Raw genomic sequence first — 19,777 nt, forward strand, 5'->3', positions numbered from 1 at the left:
CGGGTGGCGCTCGGCGGTCGTCGTCACCGGTCTATTAGCTGCCACCGATTCCCTTTGCTTTCCCTTTTTTTTATTTTACACACCTGTTGTAAATTAGCCATTAGAAGGGCTATTTAGGTTAGCTGGCCCGCTCCTTTTCGTGCGGGATTAATTGTTGTTTCCGACTGTCTTGTTCATGTTCGGCTTGGCATTGTCACACTTTACTTATTCCCCTGTGTTTGGGAACTTTGATTTTCTTTCTCAAAGTGTTATTGAAAGAACAACACTCCCTGTGCTTGTTGCTTCCTGCGCCTCATTCCTAATCATGACTACCAACGCCGTTACAGCAGCCGACATACCGCTCAGGAAGGAGATGCGTTCTGTCTCCTAGAGATGAACGTACTTTGGTGCGAAAAGTGCAAATCAATCCCAGAACAACAGCAAAGGACCTTGTGAAGATGCTGGAGGAAACAGGTACAAAAGTATCTATATCCACAGTAAAACGAGTCCTATATCGACATAACCTGAAAGGCCGCTCGCAAGGAAGAAGCTACTGCTCCAAAACCGCCATAAAAAAGCCAGACTATGGTTTGCAACTGCACATTGGGACACGAGAGATCATACTTTTTGGAGAAATGTCGTCTGGTCTGATGAAACAAAATAGAACTGATTGGCCATAATGACCATCATTATGTTTGGAGGAAAAAGGGGGGAGACTTGCAAGCCGAAGATGTCACAACTTCCGCCGAAGTCGGTTCCTCTCCTTGTTCCGGCGGCGTTCAGCGTTCGACGTCACCGACCTTCTAGCCATCGCCAAGCCACTTTTCATTTTCCATTGGTCTTGTCTTGTCTTCCATCACACCTGGTTCCAACTCCATCAATTACATGTTGTATATTTAACCCCCCATGTCCTTGTCCGTAATTGTTTGTTGTCAGTGCTTGTGCACGTTATGTTCTGGTGTGCGTCAGGTTATGTAACCATTTATTTTATTGTTTTCTATCTGGTGGAGTTGATTATCAAACTGAGCCATTGGAAACACAGTTTTTGCTCTCCTGCGTCTGACTTCTCTGCCGCCAGTATGCACCCCTGACAGAAGAACACCATCCCAACCGTGTAGCACGGGGGTAGTATGTTGTGGGGGTGCATTGCTGCAGGAGGGATTGGTGCACTTCACAAAATAGATGTCATCATGTGGCAGGAAAATTATGTGGCTATATTGAAGCAACATCTCTTCAGTCAGGAAGTTAAAGCTTGGTGGCAAATGGGTCTTCCAAATGGACAACGACCCCAAGCATACTTCCAAAGTTGTAGCAAAATGGCTTAAGGACAACAAAGTCAAGGTATTGGAGTGGCCATCATAAAGCCCTGACCTCAATCCTATAGAACATTTGTGGGCAGAACTGAAAAAGCGTGTGCGAGCAAGTAGGCCTACAAACCTGACTTAGTTACACCAGCTCTGTCAGGAGGGGCCAAAATTCACCCAACTTATTGTGGGAAGCTTGTGGAAGGCTACCCAAGTTTAACAATGTAAAGGCAATGCTACCAAATACTAATTGAGTGTATATAAACTTCTGACCCACTGGGAATGTGATGAAAGAAATAAAAGCATAAATAAATAATTCCTAATAACTATTATTCTGACATTTCAAATTCTTAAAATAAAGTGGTAATCCTAACTGACCTAAGACAGGGAATTGTTACTAGGATTAAATGTCAGCAATTGTGAAAATGTGAGTTTAAATGTATTTGGATAAGGTGTATGTAAACATCTGACTTCAACTGTACATGGATTTGGTGCATTTTTGTTTTGCACTGTGTTTGATTTATGAGCTTAAACTTGGTAGGCAGGCTTTTGTTAATCATTAAAAAAAGTAGTCCCTTTGACTAATGAATACGCTATTTGCCTTCATCAAAACAATGTTTTGGTTGCATATTTCATTCTGGAACCTGCCTAGGAACACTGTAGCTGCACAGTTCGCAAAAAGCATAAAATAGATGAGACATCTATTATTCCAAAACTGCAGCTAGTGCTTGGAAAACATACTTTATTTCCTTACTTTAATCAACCAATCCATTTTAAATGTGTTCTAAGTGTTATAAGTAGACGATATATCACAGAAGTGAGCCTGACTGTATATCAAAGCCAAGGGCAGGGTACAGTAGGCCAGACCAGACAAGATGGAGGAGAGGGAGGGAAAGAAGGAGAGAGAGAGGGAAGTGAACTGACTGTTTTGCCTTGCAGAGATTGGGCAGTGATGGTCTGGACAGGGATCCCAGCTGGCATTGGCCTCCTGTCAGGCGGGTAGGCATACTGGAGAAGAGAGAGAGAGGCATGGTGGTATTCAATCAGGGGAATATTCAGCAAGCATACATCCCCATTGCGGGCCAGGGTTGTGTTCATTAGGCACCAAACGGATGAAAACAGACTGGACCATGGAGGAACTTCCTGCAATTGTTCAATAAGAATCGTTCATACTCATGTCATGTTGCAAAAATAATGAATACAGCCAGGTGTTAGAAGACCCAGGTCCATACTAGTCCTCTCACCTTATTGAGGTGGGATGTCCTGCTGTGTCTCCTGTCTATAGTGATATCCCCCTGGTATACAGGCAAGCCCACTTCTGACCTAGTGGAGCTGTGGTTGTAGGAGGAGCGGAGGGGCGAGTAGCCTCCGTACATGTACAAGGAGCCGTGGGAAGGCGAGGGGGGGATAGATTGGTGACTGTCACCCTGGTGTTCAGACAAGTTGATCATGGTCTTGGGGCTGGGCAGGGTCCCGTATGGCCCGGGCGTGGACGACGTTGGTCTGGGGCTAGGTGTGACATTATACTGCTTAGGGTACATTTCATTTCAATTCCGTCAATTCAGGAAGTCAATGGAAATTCCAATTCAAACCGCTACAATTTGACTGGTGCACTCATGGGTACACTCAATATGGCTGACGGTCCAGCATACAGAACATTAACTTGAATGGGAATTCTAATTCTAGAAATTATATTTCTAAAGTCTCATGCCCACCTGGGAGTGTAGCCCACTCTCTGCTGCCACTCGTACAGCTGCCACATGGTGTCGTCCCTCATGGAGCGCCTCTTGTCTGCAGGCGAGATCCCCAGGCCCAGCCCCATGCCTAGGGCCTGGTCGTATATGGTAGGGGACATGCTGCAGATACTGTCCGGCCGCACCATGCTGTTCCTGGGTAAGGTACGGTAGCCAGGGTCCCCGCAGTGGGGCATGACTGGAGGTGCCCGGTGGCTGGGCATGTTCCTAGGCAGGGTCTGGTACGACATGATACTGAGAAGAGAGAAGAGAAAGAGGAGGATCAGAGCTGTGATCAAGACAAATCTGACCACAACTCCATTTTGTTGCTCCCAGCCTATAGACAGAAACAAAAACAGGAAACGCCCATGCTCAGGTCTGTTTTCATATTTTTTTTTTTACCTTTATTTAACAAGGCAAGTCAGTTAAGAACAAATTCTTATTTTCAATGACTGCCTAGGAACAGTGGGGCAGAACGACAGATTTTTACCTTGTCAGCTCAGGGATTCAATCTTGCAACCTTTCGGCTACTAGTCCAATGCTCTAACCACTAGACTACCTGCCGCCCCAATGCTGGTCTGACCAATCGAATTCTACGCTTCAAGATTGCTTCGATCACGTGGACTGGGATATGTTCCAGATAGCCTCAGACAACAACATTGATGTATACGCTGACTCGTTCAGCGAGTTTATTAGCAAGTGCATCAGTGATGTTGTACCCACAGTGACTATTAAAACCTTCCCTAACCAGAAACCATGGATTGATGGCAGCATTCGCGCAAAACTGAAAGCCCGAACCATTACTTTTAATCATGGCAAAGCGACCGGAAACATGACCGAATACAAACAGTGTCGCTATTCCCTCTGCAAGGCAATCAAACAAGCTAAGCGTCAATATAGAGACAAAGTAGAGTCGCAATTCAACGGCTCAAACACGAGACGTATGTGGCAGGGTCTACAGTCAATCACGGATTACAAAAAGAAAACCAGCCCCGTCGCGGACACCGATGTTTTGCTGCCAGACAAATTAATCAACTTCTTTGCTAGCTTTGAGGACAATACAGTGCCACTGACACGGCCCGCACCAAAACCTGTGGGCTCTCCTTCACAGTGGCCAACGTGAGTAAAACATTTAAACGTGTTAAACCTCGCAAGCCTCCCGGCCCAGACGGCATCCCTAGCCGTGTCCTCAGAGCATGCACAGACCAGCTGGCTGGTGTGTTTACAGACATATTCAATCAATCCCTATCCCAGTTTGCTGTGCCCAAATGCTTCAAGAGGGCCACCATTGTTTCTGTTCCCAAGAAAGCTAAAGTAACTGAGCTAAATGACTCTCGCCCCATAGCACTCACATCTGTCATCATGAAGTGCTATGAGAGACCAGTCAAGGATCATATCACCTCCACCCTACCTGATACCCTAGACCCACTCCAATTTCCTTACCGCCCCAATAGGTCCACAGATGACGCAATCGCAATCACCATGCACACTGCCCTAACCCATCTGGACAAGAGGACTACCTATGTAAGAATGCTGTTCATCGACTACAGCTCAGCATTTAACACCATAATACCCTCCAAACTTGTCATTAAGCTCGAGACCCTGGGTCTCGACCCCGGCCTGTGCAACTGGGTCCTGGAATTTGTGACGGACCACCCCCAGCTGGTGAAGAGGCTGAAGAAATTTGGCTTGTAACCGAAAACACTCAAAAACTTTTACAGATGCACAATCGAGAGCATCCTGTCGGGCTGTGTCACCGCTTGGGATGGCAACTGCTCCGCCCTCAACCACAAGGCTCTCCAGAGGGTAGTGCGGTCTGCACCACGCTTCACCGGGGGCAACTTACCTGCCGTCCAGGACACCTACATCACCCGATGTCACAGGAAGGCCAAAAAGATAATCAGGGACAACAACCACCTGAGCCACTGCCCGTTTACCCCACTATCATCCAGATGGCGAGGTCAGTACAGGTGCATTAAAGCTGGGACCGAGAAACTGAAAAACAGCTTCTATCTCAAGGCCATCAGACTGTTAAACAGCCATCACTAACATTGAGTGGCTGCTGCCAACACAGACTCAAATCTCTTGCCACTTTAATAATTAATAACTGGATGTAATAAATGTATCACTAGTCACTTTAAACAATGCCACTTTATATAACGTTTACATACCCTACATTACTCAACTCATATGTATACACTGTACTATATACCATCTACTGCATCTTGCCAATACCGCACGGCCATCGCTCATCCATATATTTTGTTGGATTCGACATTTTGAACATTGAGATATTAAAGACATGATAGAGCAGACGCATAGTATATTAAGGAGTGAAAGAGACTGGGTCTCTGTAGAAAGACAGATAGCTGTGGAATGTGTTGGGTGACAAGAGGAGAGCAATGTGTTGATACAGAGGAGACAAATGGACATCTGTGGATTAGATGAAGGAGGGGTTGAGGTCAGGAAGTGAGGACAGATTCTCTTAAGAGTGTAATAAAGGTTTGGTATCCTGTTACCCTCTTTATTATCTTCCTGTAGAGCCGTAATATGTAAGGATTGGAGAGAAGGAGGAGTGTCTTAAATGGGACATAAATATCTGGATGGGACAAATGTTGGGTTGTCAGAATACAGCTGTACAGAACTTTGGGAAGAATTAAACTTGGTTAAAGCTTTTCTAGCGTCCATGGGTTATTTACTCTGAAAAATAAGAACCTAACAATTTATATGTACATATTCGTATTCATCCATTCACACTTGTGTGTATAAGGTAGCTGTGAAATTGTTAGTGCAGTAATATCTAATAAGTCATCTGTCGGAACTAGAAGCACAAGCATTTCACTACACTCACATTAACATCTGCTAACTATGTGTAGGTGACCAATAACATTTGATTGGATTTGATTTGACAACATATTACATCAGTATATAGAGAATTTTGATTTGGGCTGTAAGTCAATTTCAGTGATATACAGTGCATTCAGAGTTTTTAAACAGTTTGTTATGTTACAGCCTTATTCTAAAATTGATAAAAAAAAGATATATCCTTATCAGTCTACGCACAATACCCTCTAATGACAAAGAGAAAAAAGGTTTTTAGATATTTTTACAAATGCATTTAAAATTAAAATTCGCACTCTTTGCTATGATACCCGAAATTGAGCTTGGGTGCATCCTGTTTCCACTGGTCATCCTTGAGATATTTCTACAACTTGATTGGAGTCCATCTGTGGTAAATTCAATTGATTGGACATTATTTTGAAAGGCACACACCTGTTTACATAAGGTCCCACAGTTGACAATACATGTCAGAGCAAAAACCAATTCATGAGGTCAAAGGAATTGTCTGTAGAGAGAGGATTGTGCCGAAGCACTGACCTGGGGAAGTGTACCAAAACATTTCTGCAGCTTTGAAGGTCCCCAAGAACACAGTGTCCTCCATCATTCTTAAATCGAAGAAGTTTGGAACCAACAAGACTCTTCGTAGAGCTGCCCGCCCGTCCAAACTGATCAATCGGGGTAGAAGAGCCCTGGTCAGGGAGGTGACCAAGAACCCGATGGTCTCTCTGATAGAGCTCCAGAGTTCCTCTGTGGGGAACCTTCCAGAAGGACAACCATCTCTGCAGCACTCCACCAATCAGGCCTTTATGGTAGAGTGGCCAGACGGAAGCCACTCATCAGTAAAAGGCATATGACAGCCCGCTTGGATTTTGGCAAAAGGCACGTAAAGAACTCAGGCCATGAGAAACAAGATCCTCTGGTTTGATGAACCAAGATTGAACTCTTTGGACTGAGCCAAGACAACACAGGAGTGGCTTCGGGACTAGTCTCTGAACGTCCTTGAGTGGCCCAGCCAGAGCCCAGACTTGAACCCGATCGAACATCTCTGGAGAGACCTGAAAATAGCTGTGCATCAACGCTCCCCATCCAACCTGACAGAGCTTGAGAGGATCTGCAGAGAATAATTGGAGAAACTCGCCAAATACAGATGTGCCAAGCTTGTAGCGTCATACCCAAAAGGTGCTTCAAGAAAGTGCTGAGTACAGGGTCTGAATACTTATGTTCATGTGATTTCAGTTTTTTATTTTTAATACATTTGCAAACATTTCTAAAAATCATGTCATTATGTGGTATTGTACATAGATTAAATGAGGGAAAAAACAATGTTATACATTTTAGAAGGAGGCTGTAAACTAACAAAATGTGGAAAAAGTCAATGTGTCTGAATACTTTCCGAATGCGCTGTATAAAGAGGATGAAGAAAACACATCCCTGGAGGACAAATACACTCAATGAAGAGTTAAAGACTTCCTCTCCTTAACAAACCCTGTATCTATGAAACTTTATATACGAGCTAACAGCAAGCAGCTTTAATTGTAAAACTTCTCACCACTATCCTGAGGGTGTGAATCTAACAGAGTAACAGACTGCCAACATCACAGTCAGAGATGCATCTAACGGCAGTGATGCTCTGTTCCTGGAGCGAGTGCATACACACACTGTTAATGACACATTTTCCTAGCTGAAATCCAGATGACATTTTTTGTCCAACCTTGTGGTGAGTTCATCTGTGCTATGAACCATTAGCCACTGTTCATTTGAATAATTTGTCAGCTGCCATAACCCATGTGTGTGTGTGTGTAACAGATATGATATACACACCATGGTGTTTGAGAAGTGTGAAGTGTGTGAGAATACGTGCGCACACACCGGCATGCTTGAAAGGAAAGAGAAGAAACACCCTTTAGCCAAATACCAACCAAAAATATTTGCACAGGTCAGAGACAGTGCAGATAGAGACTGAGAGATAGCCAGAGACAGAAAAAAATGATAGCCAGAGAGCAGCCTATTACCCTCACTTACAGATGCTGGATAACGCAACTAGAGACTGGAGACTGCTACTGAACTCAGTGGAAATTAAGCATCATGTGTGACTGCTGCAGTGGAGCGGGGTGGGGTGAGGCATGGAGACCATTTATGCCCAGTAATGGTAAACAGAGTACGCACGCGCACACACACACAAACACACACTGCTGGAGAAGTAGGAGTTCAGATGGAGCAAACATTTAAGTGGCTGCTGTCTGGATGGAGAAATCAGGCCATAGCCAAAATTAAGATGAGGAGATGCTCTGAAGGATCTGGCAGGATGGGTCAGCTGAGCATTCTTCCCCCAATTAAGCGGGCAAGCCCTGGGTTGTGTTCAGTAAGGCACAGTAGCAAAACATTTTGAATCTGAAAATGAAAAAAAAAATGCTTTTCTTATTAGACCAGAGTCCAGATAATTCCTCCCTGTTTCAGTCCATTTTATTCCGTTTGGTGCCTAATGAACACCAACTTGCCCAGATGAGCAGTCGGTTAGTCAGTCCATCTCTCGTCCTCTGCCCACTGTACTGTCATTGTTTACCTCTGCAGCTCTGTGGTTTACTGCATTACCATGAATGATTTATGAGTTCCTATCTGTTCTCTTTGGCTCAAGGTACAGATTTAGCACAATACTGAAATCCAAACACCCAGCAATGATCTCATATTGCAGAATGACTATTCTCACTTTAATACACAATTTAAACTGTAGAGTTTGCAAATGCTGCTGCCTGCTTGGTTTCGGGGAGATGTCATAGTTCATGCCAAATATGTGTGGCTTAAAATAATGGATGTCTACTGAAAGTAGATATAACAATTGTCATTCTTATTTTTAAAAATTAGGTGCTTTAAACTGTAGTGTTTTGTAAAAATAAAAAGCTTATTCAGACTGAACTGTGCTAAAGGCGCTGGTAAGGTTGCTAGCTAATGATGAGCGAAAGAAACAGGATCCCTGCTGACTGGCTACACACACACACACAAGATGCTGGTGCTGGGCTGCTGCATGATTCAGAATTTCTAACAGGACTAAGACAAGTTCACCCCTATCTTTCCTCTAATGTCAGATGATACAGGCTATAAGAAGAATACTGTATTGATCCATTTTTCTTACAGTCCACAAAGAACAATACACAATTGACTGTCCTACAATAACCTCTACTGCACTGAAGACAGGAGCAGACTCTCATACATTTGGCATCAATGGTAGGTCTACCATATGTCTTCTGGTCTGGTCAGTGTGACTGGAATCAAAAAGTAGGAACCTACAGAGGGCTTTACATTTCTAAAAGGGTTTGGATCAGAGAGAGGACGCTGTCACACTATTTTGTGGGTCTGAAAAAGTATTAGAGAGGTCAGTGAACAATGTGTAAAAAATAAAGCAAAACAAGTCATGCACACTACTTGTAGTGATCACAAATATTGAAAGAAATTAATAAAAATGCACCGGAACTGAAGGAACTGAGGCAGTTCATGCAGTCTTTACTGTATAGGCTTCTGAATTGACTTTCTATTCTGGAATTATTTGTTCAGTCCAGGAATACATACACATTTCAAGTTCTCTGAGATAACATCGTGGGACACCAAGAAAATACCCACCCACCTTCTAGCGTCGTCGTCCTGGTTGCGTACTCTCTGTGTGCGGACCCACTGTTCCAGCTGCTGCATGGAGCTGGTCTTGGTCAGGGCCCTGGGCTCAGGCTCTTGCTGGGGGTACTGGGGGGTAGGAGTGGTAGGGGTCATGCTACCCAGGATGGAGGGGGTCTGGTGGGGCTCGGGGTGGGCCATCATCTCCCCTGGGCTCTGGTCCCCAGACCCATTCACCTAGAGTTCGAAGTTCAAAGATTATTCTCACATTGTAGAAATACCACAAGCTCTCCTTGAAATGGTTGACATTTACAATAAATAACTACAGCTGCAATTTACAATGAACAATGCTTCAACTAATAAAAATTACATAAAATAGAGTATACCAATAAAGGAAACAACAGCAATAGAATTTATATCATTAAGGGGGCCTTCACACCAAATAGTTTTGGAGCAGTTTTACCAAACTCTGGTGCATTTACCCCCTTAGTTCGGTATGTTTGGACTGGTTGAACACACTATCCACACTCAGAAGAGCACCAAAAGTCGCACTGTGGTTCACTCAAAATTAGTGGTCTCCGTCATTCTCCATTTCTACCATGGTAAGGTTCGTTGCAGGTGTGAACGCAGTCGGGACCAAACACAGGAAAAGAACAAGAGGCTTGCAGTAATATTGATTGTTTGTCTGTAAGCATTTGATTACACATTATCACAACTTGATATCTTTGAAACATTTTGTGAGTAGCAGTGCCTTTATGAGTGCATAATTAGGGGTGGCCGGGGCTATACAGGGGACATAGGCTACTGAATATAGCCTAGGCCCTGCACGTCGCAGTTAGAACGCCTATTACACTGTTTTCCTCCAGAATGTTGTTGGAAGACCAAAGAGAATGTGAAACCAACTGGACCAAATGAAAAAAATACAATGTAACAAATAATCTAACTCTGATTTGATCTATAGCGCAGAACTACACCACAAAAACCAAAAGTATGTGTACACCTGCTCGTCGAACATCTCGTTCCAAAATTATGGGCATTAAAACCTGTTAGGGCTAGGGGGCAGCATTTGCACGTCTGGATAAAAAAAATGTACCCGATTTAATCTGGTTACTAATCCTACCCAGTAACTAGAATATGCATATACTTATTATATATGGATAGAAAACACTCTAAAGTTTCTAAAACTGTTTGAATGGTGTCTGTGAGTATAACAGAACTCATTTGGCAGGCAAAACCCTGAGACATTTTCTGACAGGAAGTGGATACCTGATGTGTTGTATTACCTTTAAACCTATCCCATTGAAAAACACAGGGGCTGAGGAATATTTTGGCACTTCCTATTGCTTCCACTAGATGTCACCAGCCTTTACAAAGTGTTTTGAGTCTTCTGGAGGGAGATCTGACCGAACAAGAGCCATGGAACGATGATGTCCCATTAGACACCTGGCGCGCGAGTTCATGTTGGGTACCCTCGTTCCAATACGTTATAAAAGAGTATGCATTCGTCCACCTTGAATATTATTCATGTTCTGGTTAAAAAAGGCCCTAATGATTTATGCTATACAACGTTTGACATGTTTGAACGAACGTAAATATATTTTTTCCCCTCATTCATGACGAGAAGTCCGGCTGGCTTAGATCATGTGCTAACAAGACGGAGATTTTTGGACATAAATGATGAGCTTTTTTGAACAAAACTACATTCGTTATGGACCTGTGATACCTGGAAGTGACATCTGATGAAGAGAATCAAAGGTAATGAATTATTTACATAGTATTTTCGATTTTAGATCTCCCCAACATGACGTCTAGTCTGTATCGCAACGCGTATTTTTCTGGGCGCAGTGCTCAGATTATTGCAAAGTGTGATTTCCCAGTAAGGTTATTTTTAAATCTGGCAAGTTGATTGCGTTCAAGAGATGTAAATCTATAATTCTTTAAATGACAATATAATATTTTACCAATGTTTTCTAATTTTAATTATTTAATTTGTGACGCTGACTTGACTGCCGGTTATTGGAGGGAAACGATTTCCTCAACATCAATGCCATAGTAAAACGCTGTTTTTGGATATAAATATGAACTTGATAGAACTAAAAATGCATGCATTGTCTAACATAATGTCCTAGGAGTGTCATCTGATGGAGATTGTAAAAGGTTAGTGCATCATTTTAGCTGGTTTTATGGTTTTGGTTACCCTGTCTTCGAATTGACAAAACATTACACACAACTCTTGTAAATGTACTGTCCTAACATACTCTAAATTTATGCTTTCGCCGTAAAACCTTTTTGAAATCGTAAAACGTGATTAGATTAAGGAGATGTTTATCTTTCAAAGGGTGTAAAATAGTTGTATGTTTGAAAAATTTGAATTTTGACATTTATTTGGATTCAAATTTGCCGCTCTTGAAATGCACCTGCTGTTGATGGAGTGCACCACGGGTGGCACGCTAGCGTCCCACCTAGCCCATAGTTAATATGGTGTTGGTTCCCCCTTTGCTGCTATAACACCCTCCACTCTTCTGTGAAGGCTTTCCACTAGATGTTGGAACATTGCTGTGGGGACTTGCTTCCATTCAGCCACAAGAGCATTAGTGAGGTCGGGCACTGATGTTGGACGATTAGGCCTGGCTCGCAGTCGGCGTTCCATTTCATCCCAAAGGTGTTTGATACGGTTGAGATAAGGGCGTGGTGCAGGCCAGTCAAGTTTTTCCACACCGATCTTGACAAACCATTTCTGTATGGACCTTGCTTTGTGCACTGGTCATAGTCATGCTGAAACAGGAGAGGGCCTTTCCCAAACTGTTGCCACAAAGTTGGAACCACAGAATCATTTCAAATGTCATTATATGCTGTAGCGTTAAGTTTTCCAGTCACTGGAACTAAGGGGCCATTAAAAACAGCCCCAGACCATTATTCATCCTACACCAAACTTTACAGTTGGCACTATGCATTGGGGCAGGTATCGTCTCCTGGCATCCGCCAAACCCAGATTCGGCAGTCAGACTGCCAGATGGTGAAGTGTGACTTATCACTCCAGAGAACGCGTTTCCACTGCTCCAGAGTCCAATGGCGTCAAGCTTTACACCACTCCAGCCGACGCATGGCATTGCGCATGGTGAACTTAGGCTTGTGTGCAGCTGCTCGGCCATGGAAACCCATTTAATAACTTCTTTGGGATCGGTGTCCCGTCCATGGGACAGTTGAGCTAAAGTAGGCTAATGCGATTAGCATGAGGTTGTAAGTAACAACTAAACTTTCCAGGACATAGAGATATCTGATATCAGCAGAAAGCTTGAATTATTTTCACTCTAACTGCACTGTCCAATTTACAGTAGCTATTAGTGAAAGAACACTATGCTACTGTTTGAGGAGAGTGGACATTTTTGAACATGAAAAGTTATTAACAAACAAATTAGGCACATTTGGGCAGTCTTGATACAACATTTTGTGCAGAAATGCAATGGTTCATTGCATCAGTGTAAAACGTTGCACATACACCGCTGCCATCTAGTGGCCAAAATCTACATTGCACCTGGGCTGGAATAATACATGTAGGCCTTTCTCTTGCATATCAAAGATGGTACAAAAAACTAAAAAAAATTATGGTTGGTTTTTTCTTTGTATTATTTACTTTTGTAAATACAGTACCAGTCAAAAGTTTGGACACACCTACTCATTCAAGGGTTTTTCTTTATTTTTACAATTTTCTACATTGTAGAATAATAGTGAAGACATCAAAACTATGAAATAACACATATGGAATCATGTAGAAACCAAAACAGTCTTGAAGGAGTTCCCACATATGCTGAGCACTTGTTGGCTGCTTTTCCTTCACTCTGCGGTCAAACTTATCCCAAACCATCTCAACTGGGTTGAGGTCGGGTGATTGTGGAGGCCAGGTCATCTGATGCAGCACTCCGTCACTTTCCTTCTTGGCCAAATTACCCTTACAAAGCCTGGAGGTGTGTTTTGGGTAATTTTCCTGTAGAAACAAATGATAGTCCCACTAAGGGCAAACCAGATGGTATGGCGTATCGCTGCAGAATGCTGTGGTAGCCATGCTGGTTAAGTGTGCCTTGAATTCTAAATAAATCACAGACAGTGTCACCAGCAAAGCATCCCCACACCATCACACCTCTTCCTCCATGCTTCATGGTGGGAATCACACATGCAGAAATCATCCATTTACGTACTCTGCGTCTCACAAAGACATGGCAGTTGGAACCAAAAATCTCAAATTTGGACTCATCAGACCAAAGGGCAGATTTCCACCAGTCTAATATCCATTGCTTGGCCCAAGCAAGTCTTTTCTTATTTTTGGTGTCCTTTAGTAGTGGTTTCTTTGCAGCAATTCGACCATGAAGGCCTGATTCCCACAGTCTCCTCTGAACAGTTGATATTGAGATGTTTCTATTACTTGAATTCTGTGAAGTGCAATCTGAGGTGCAGTTAATTGACGATTTTTGAGGCTGGTAACTCTAATGAACTTATCCTCTGCAGCAGATGTAACTCTTGGTCTTCTGTTAATGTGGCAGTCATCCTAGCGCTTGATGGTTTTTCCGACTGCTCTTGAAGAAACGTTCAAAGTTCTTGAAATGTTTCGGATTGACTGGTTACTACATAATTCCATGTGCTATTCATAGTTTTGATGTCACTGTTATTCTACAATGTAGAAAATAGTAAAAATAAAGAAAAACCCTTGAATGAGTAGGTGTGACCAAACTTTTGACTGGTACTGTATAGTGTATGTGTTGAAAATGCTATCAGGGACAGTCTTGATCATCAGGGACAGTCTTGATCAGTATCATAGAATAAATATCAGGGTCAGTCACAGCTTAAGTGTTCATTTAACAGTGTTGTTAGGTAGGTATGGCTGACTTCAAGCTAGCGCTCTATTCTTATCAGTGGTGTAAGTAAAAAGACTCACTAAACACAAATGCATCATTTCTAAATTATGTCTGACTGTTGGAGTGTGCCCCTGGCTATCCGTAAAAAAAAGAAAAAGAAAATTGTGCCGTCTGGTTTGCTTTAATATAATGAATTTTAAATTATTCATACTTTTACTTTTAATACTTAAGTACATTTTAAACCAAATACTTTTAGACTTTTACTCAAGTACTAATTTACTGTGACTCACTTTTACTTGAGTAATTTTCTATTAAGGTATCTTTACTTTTACTCAAGTACTTTTTCCACCACTGGTTCTTATGTCCATTTGTATATCTTGTGTTCACCTGTGGGGATCTGTAGAGCCCGTCTGGTGTGTCTGCCTGTCGTGGGGATCCATCTCTGATGTTAGCAGCAACAGCTGCTGCCTGGTCCGACTGTAGTTTGATGCTGTTGATCTTAGTAAGCGGACGGTCTCTCTCTGCCCCTTCTTTCTGGAAACCGTAGCGCTCCGCATCACACTGCTTCCTGTTCCCCTTCTCCTTGGTGGAGGTTACTGTGGTTACGGCAGCAACAGTGTAAAGTACCCGTACCCGCTCAGCCTCAGCTTGGTTCCGCTCGTTGTTCTGGATCACTGGTCGGGTTAGGACTGGTCGGTGGTTCTGGGTAATGTGGTTACTGATGTCCTGTGGACGGCACTGTTCAACTTTTAGTAACCTGCTGGAGAGATGGAAAGAGGGAGAGAGGATGGGAGGAGGAGGATGGGATAGGATGGGAGGAGGAGGAAGGGGGAGGAGTAAGAGGAAGAGGAGGGGAGGAGGAGGAAGATGAGGAGAGAGGGGTATGGAGAGAGGGAGGAATGAGAGAGAATAACAGGAGAGCAAAGTCAACGATCCAAGATACAAGATACAATCAAGATACCGTTGAACAGGATAGAGAGAGAGAGAGAAGGGAGCAACACCCCACATAGAGACCAATAACTAAATCAGCCAAGCAAAGCCTTACATAAAGCACTGGGGAAACTCTGGAAACCGATGTCAGCGTTTCCACAGATGCAATGATTGGGTCCTTTATCCAGTCAGAATATACCATAATTGAACCTTCCTCTCTGACACTCAGCCATACTTTATAATATGTGGGCAACAGCTCTGAGACAGACTTGGGTTCAAATAATATTTTTTATGTTTTCAAATACTGGTACTTTATCTGGAATTGATTGAGCTTGCCTGGCACAATGGAACCAATAGAATAGTCACAGAAGTGCAAATTCCGCCCAACTGGCATTACAGACAGACTAAAGCAAACACTCAAAGGATAGTAATACTCAATAAATAGTATTTGAACCCGGGATCCATCTCTGACACACCAATAAACTATTGGCTCTGACTCCAGTCCAGACTGACAGGCCCGGAAGGTGCTGCCGCTCATTCAGACCTGCTGGCAACCACTCCCTGACCTCTCTGGGGTCACACACTCATGCAGTACCATATGAGTTCCACAGATACACATGCAGGTGCGCACACATATCTGTTAAACAGGTTGGTGCCTTGGCTCTCTCAAGGTAATGGATACCATTGGTCCTTTGCCTTGTATGAGCTGAAGGTCACATCAACAAAGGCAATCCACTGGAAGACACAGCGTGGGAATCAGTGTTAAGAGAGAGAGAGATAGAGAGTGCGATAGAGACACAGAGAAAAAGAGATAAGAGAGAAAAAAAAGTAAGAGAGACCAATCTGTTTGACAGCCGTCCCAGTTTCCAAACTCAGGCCGTTGGCGTTTAATGGCAGTAGCCAGCAACATAATGTGTTTCCCTGCCCTCTGCCTGTCTGTGTTGCTTTCAGGACTATGGAAGTCGCATAGGGCCCTATGAAAACCTTGTCTGCATGACCTCATCAGGCATGTTTCTGCTGCATTACACACCACTGACTGGCTGATCAGGAGTATATTTAGCTGGAAGAAAGGCTGCGAGGTAGTTTTATTTTTGTATTTAAGGTTGTTTACTTCTGGGTGGTTTTATGGATGTATGAAAGGTTTTATGCTAAAACAACTAGAGTAGAGGTACAATGGGTACAACTAAAGTAAAGGTTATTATGCATTCCAAGATAAAGCAACATATTGGGACGTTTTGGTTGAATTACAAGAGCCAGATTTTAAGACTGTATCACCGGGTTTTAAGAGTAAGACAAGGTAAGGAAAAGGGCAAAAGCAGTAGAGGAGATGGGATGAGACAAATAAATAGACTAAAGTGCCATTTGCCTACAGGGAGAAGGTTAGGGCCCTGGCAGAGTGGTGCCCGGAAAATAACATCTCCCTCAACGTCAACAAGACGAAGGAGCTGATCGTGGACTTCAGGAAACAGCAGAGGAAGCACGTCCCCATCCACATCGACAGGCCCGCAGTGAAGAGGGTGAAAAGATTCAAGTTCCTAGGCGTGCACATCACTGACAACCTAAAATAGTCCATCCACAAAGCAAAACAGCGCCTCTTCAAACCTCAGGAGGCTGAAGAAATTTGTTTTGGCCCGTAAGACCCTCAGAAATTTCTACAGATGAACCATTAAGAGCATCCTTTTGAGCTGTATCACCACTTAGTACGGCAGCTGCACCATCCACAATCGCAGGGCTCTCCAGAGCCCAACGCATTAACATGGGCACACTGTCTGCCCTCCAGGACATTGACAGCACCTGGTGTCACAGGAAGGACCTCAGCCACCTGAGCCATGGCCTGTTCACCTCAGTACCTAGAAGGTGGAGACAGTACAGCTGCATCAAAGCTGGGGCTGAGAGACTGAAAAACAGCTTCTGTATCCAGACCATCAGATTGTAAAATAGTCACCACTAGCCAGCCCAGTATCCTGCCCTGAACTTTACTCACTGTTACTAGCCGGCTTCCACCTGGTACTCAACCTTGCACTTTATAGACTGCTGCCCTGTGTAAACTGAAGAAAAATATAAACGCAACATGCAACAATGTTGAAGTATTGTTGGCGCAGGAGAGGAAGGCAGACGTTTGTGTTTTTTTGTTTGTTTATTTGCGTTGTAAAAACGTATTTTTTAACTTATTTTGAACATAATGTTGCCCCTACTGTCTCTTATGACCGAAAAGAACATAGACATCAGGACTGCGATTACTCACCACGGACTAGCAGAATCCTTTTTTTCCTTACACGAATCTGACGAGCCCGACACGAAGGTTATACAGCTTCCTCGGGAACAGGCCCCGATCCCTGTGATCTGCATGAAGAGGCGGAGGAGAAAGAGGGGCCGAAGAGTGGGCTGCCTTCTAAGAATTCATAGGCGATCGAATAAACCCCCACTTCCCTCCATTCTGCAAGCAAACGTGCAATCCTTGGAGAATAAAATCGACGATTTACACGGAAGATTAAACTACCAACGGGACATTAAAAACTGTAAAATCTTATGCTTCACAGAGTCGTGGCTGAACGACGACAATATCAACATACAGCTGATGACACAACAGTGGTAGGCCTGACACAACAGTGGTAGGCCTGATCACAGACAACGATAAGACAGCCTACAGGGAGCAGGTCAGAGACCTGGCCATGTGCTGCTTGGACAACAACCTCTCCCTCAGCGTGATCAAGATAAAGGAGATAAAGGAGATGATTGTGGACTACAGGAAAAAGAGGTTGAGAGCTTCAAGTTCCTTGGTATTCACATCACCAACAAACTAACATGGTCCAAGCAGACCAAGACAGTCGTGAAGAGGGCATGACAAAACCTATTCCCCCTCAGGAGACTGAAAAGATTTAGCATGGGTCCTCAGATCCTCAAAAGGTTCTACAGATGCACCATCTAGAGCATCCTGACTGGTTGCATCACTGCCTGGTATGGCAACTGCTCGGCCTCCAACCGCAAGGCAATACCGAGGTTAGTGCGAACGGCCCAGTACATTACTGGGGCCAAGCTTCTTGCCATCCAGGACCTCTATACCAGGCGGTGTCAGAGGAAGGGCCTAAAAATTGTCAAAGACTTCAGCCATCCTTGTCATAGACTGTTCTCTCTGCTACCGCACGGCAAGCGGTACCGGAGCGCCAAGTCTAGGTCCAAGACGCTTCTAAACAGCTTCTATCCCCAAGCCATGAGACTCCTGAACATCTAGTCAAATGGATAACCAGACTATTTGCATTGCCCCTCCCCCCCCTTTACACCACTGCTACTCTCTGTTGTCATCTATGCATAGTCACTTTAATAACTCTACCTACATGTACATACTACCTCAACTAACCGGTGCCCCCGCACACTGACTCTATCGGTACCCTCCTGAATATTGCCTCAATATTGCTATTTTACTTCTGCTCTTTAATTACTTGTTATCTTTTATTCTTATCCATATTTTTTTTTTAAACTGCATTGTTGGTTAGGGGCTCATAAGTAAGCATTTCACTGTAAGGTCTACACCTGTTGTATTTGGCATGTGACTAATACAATTTCATATAAGGAAATCAGTCAATTTAAATAAATTCATTAGGCTCTAATCTATGGATTTCACATGAGCGGGTATACTGATATGTATCTGATGGTCAGAGAAAACACCAAAACACCATCAGAAAACACCATTTGCCTCATGCAGCACGACACATCTCCTTTGCAAAGACTTCTTCAGGCTGTTGATCGTCACCTGTGGAACATTGTCCCTCTTCAATGGCTGTGCAAAGTTGCTGGATATTGGCAGGCATTGGAACATGCTGTCGTGTACGTCTATCCAGAGCATCCCAAACATGCTCAATTGCTGACATGTCTGGTGAGTATTCAGGCCATGGAAGAACAGGGACATTTTCAGCTTTCAGGAATTGTGTACAGATCCTTGCAACGGCTGTGCATTATCATGCTGAAACATGAGGTGATGGCGGCGGATGAACGGCACTGCAATGGTTCTCAGGATATCGTCACGGTATCTGTTCATTCAAATTGCCATCGATAAATTCAAATTGTGTTCATTGTCCGTAGCTTATGCCTGCCCATACCATAACCCAACTGCCACCATGGGGCAATCTGTTCACAACGTTGACATCAGCAAACTGCTTGCCACACGATGCCATACACGCTGTCTGCCCTCTGCCCGGTAGAGTTGAAACGACGATTCATCCGTAAAGAGCACACTTCTCCAGCGTACCAGTGGCCATCGAAGGTGAGCATTTGCCCACTGAAGTCGGCTGCGACGCCAAACTGCAGTCAGGTCAAGACCATGGTGAGAATGACGAGCACTCTTTACTGAGACGTTTTCTGAATATTTGTGTAGAAATTCTACAATTGTGCAAACCCACAGTTTCATCCGTTGTCTGGGTGGCTGGTCTCAGATGATCCTGCAGGTGAAGAAATCGAATGTGGAGGTGCTGTGCTGGCAGGGTTACACGTGGTCTGCAGTTGTGAGGCCGTTTGGACGTACTGACAAATTCTCTAAAAC

General features: G+C 43.7%; 1 protein-coding gene across 1 annotated transcript in view; it reads right to left on the reverse strand.

The window, feature by feature from the left end:
- Positions 1 to 19,777, reverse strand: part of LOC106573013 (pleckstrin homology domain-containing family A member 5) — an 89,467-nt gene that overhangs the window by 36,464 nt on the left and 33,226 nt on the right. The window contains exons 6-10 of the mRNA XM_014147609.2: positions 14,698 to 15,070; positions 9,477 to 9,697; positions 2,999 to 3,271; positions 2,528 to 2,792; positions 2,208 to 2,291 (exon numbers count right to left, since the gene is read on the reverse strand). Coding sequence (XP_014003084.2) covers positions 2,208 to 2,291; positions 2,528 to 2,792; positions 2,999 to 3,271; positions 9,477 to 9,697; positions 14,698 to 15,070 — 1,216 coding nt within the window. The remainder of the gene's footprint in view (positions 1 to 2,207; positions 2,292 to 2,527; positions 2,793 to 2,998; positions 3,272 to 9,476; positions 9,698 to 14,697; positions 15,071 to 19,777) is intronic.

The sequence above is a fragment of the Salmo salar genome, chromosome ssa16 (assembly GCF_905237065.1).
Source record: "Salmo salar chromosome ssa16, Ssal_v3.1, whole genome shotgun sequence".
NCBI classification, from domain to species: domain Eukaryota; kingdom Metazoa; phylum Chordata; class Actinopteri; order Salmoniformes; family Salmonidae; genus Salmo; species Salmo salar.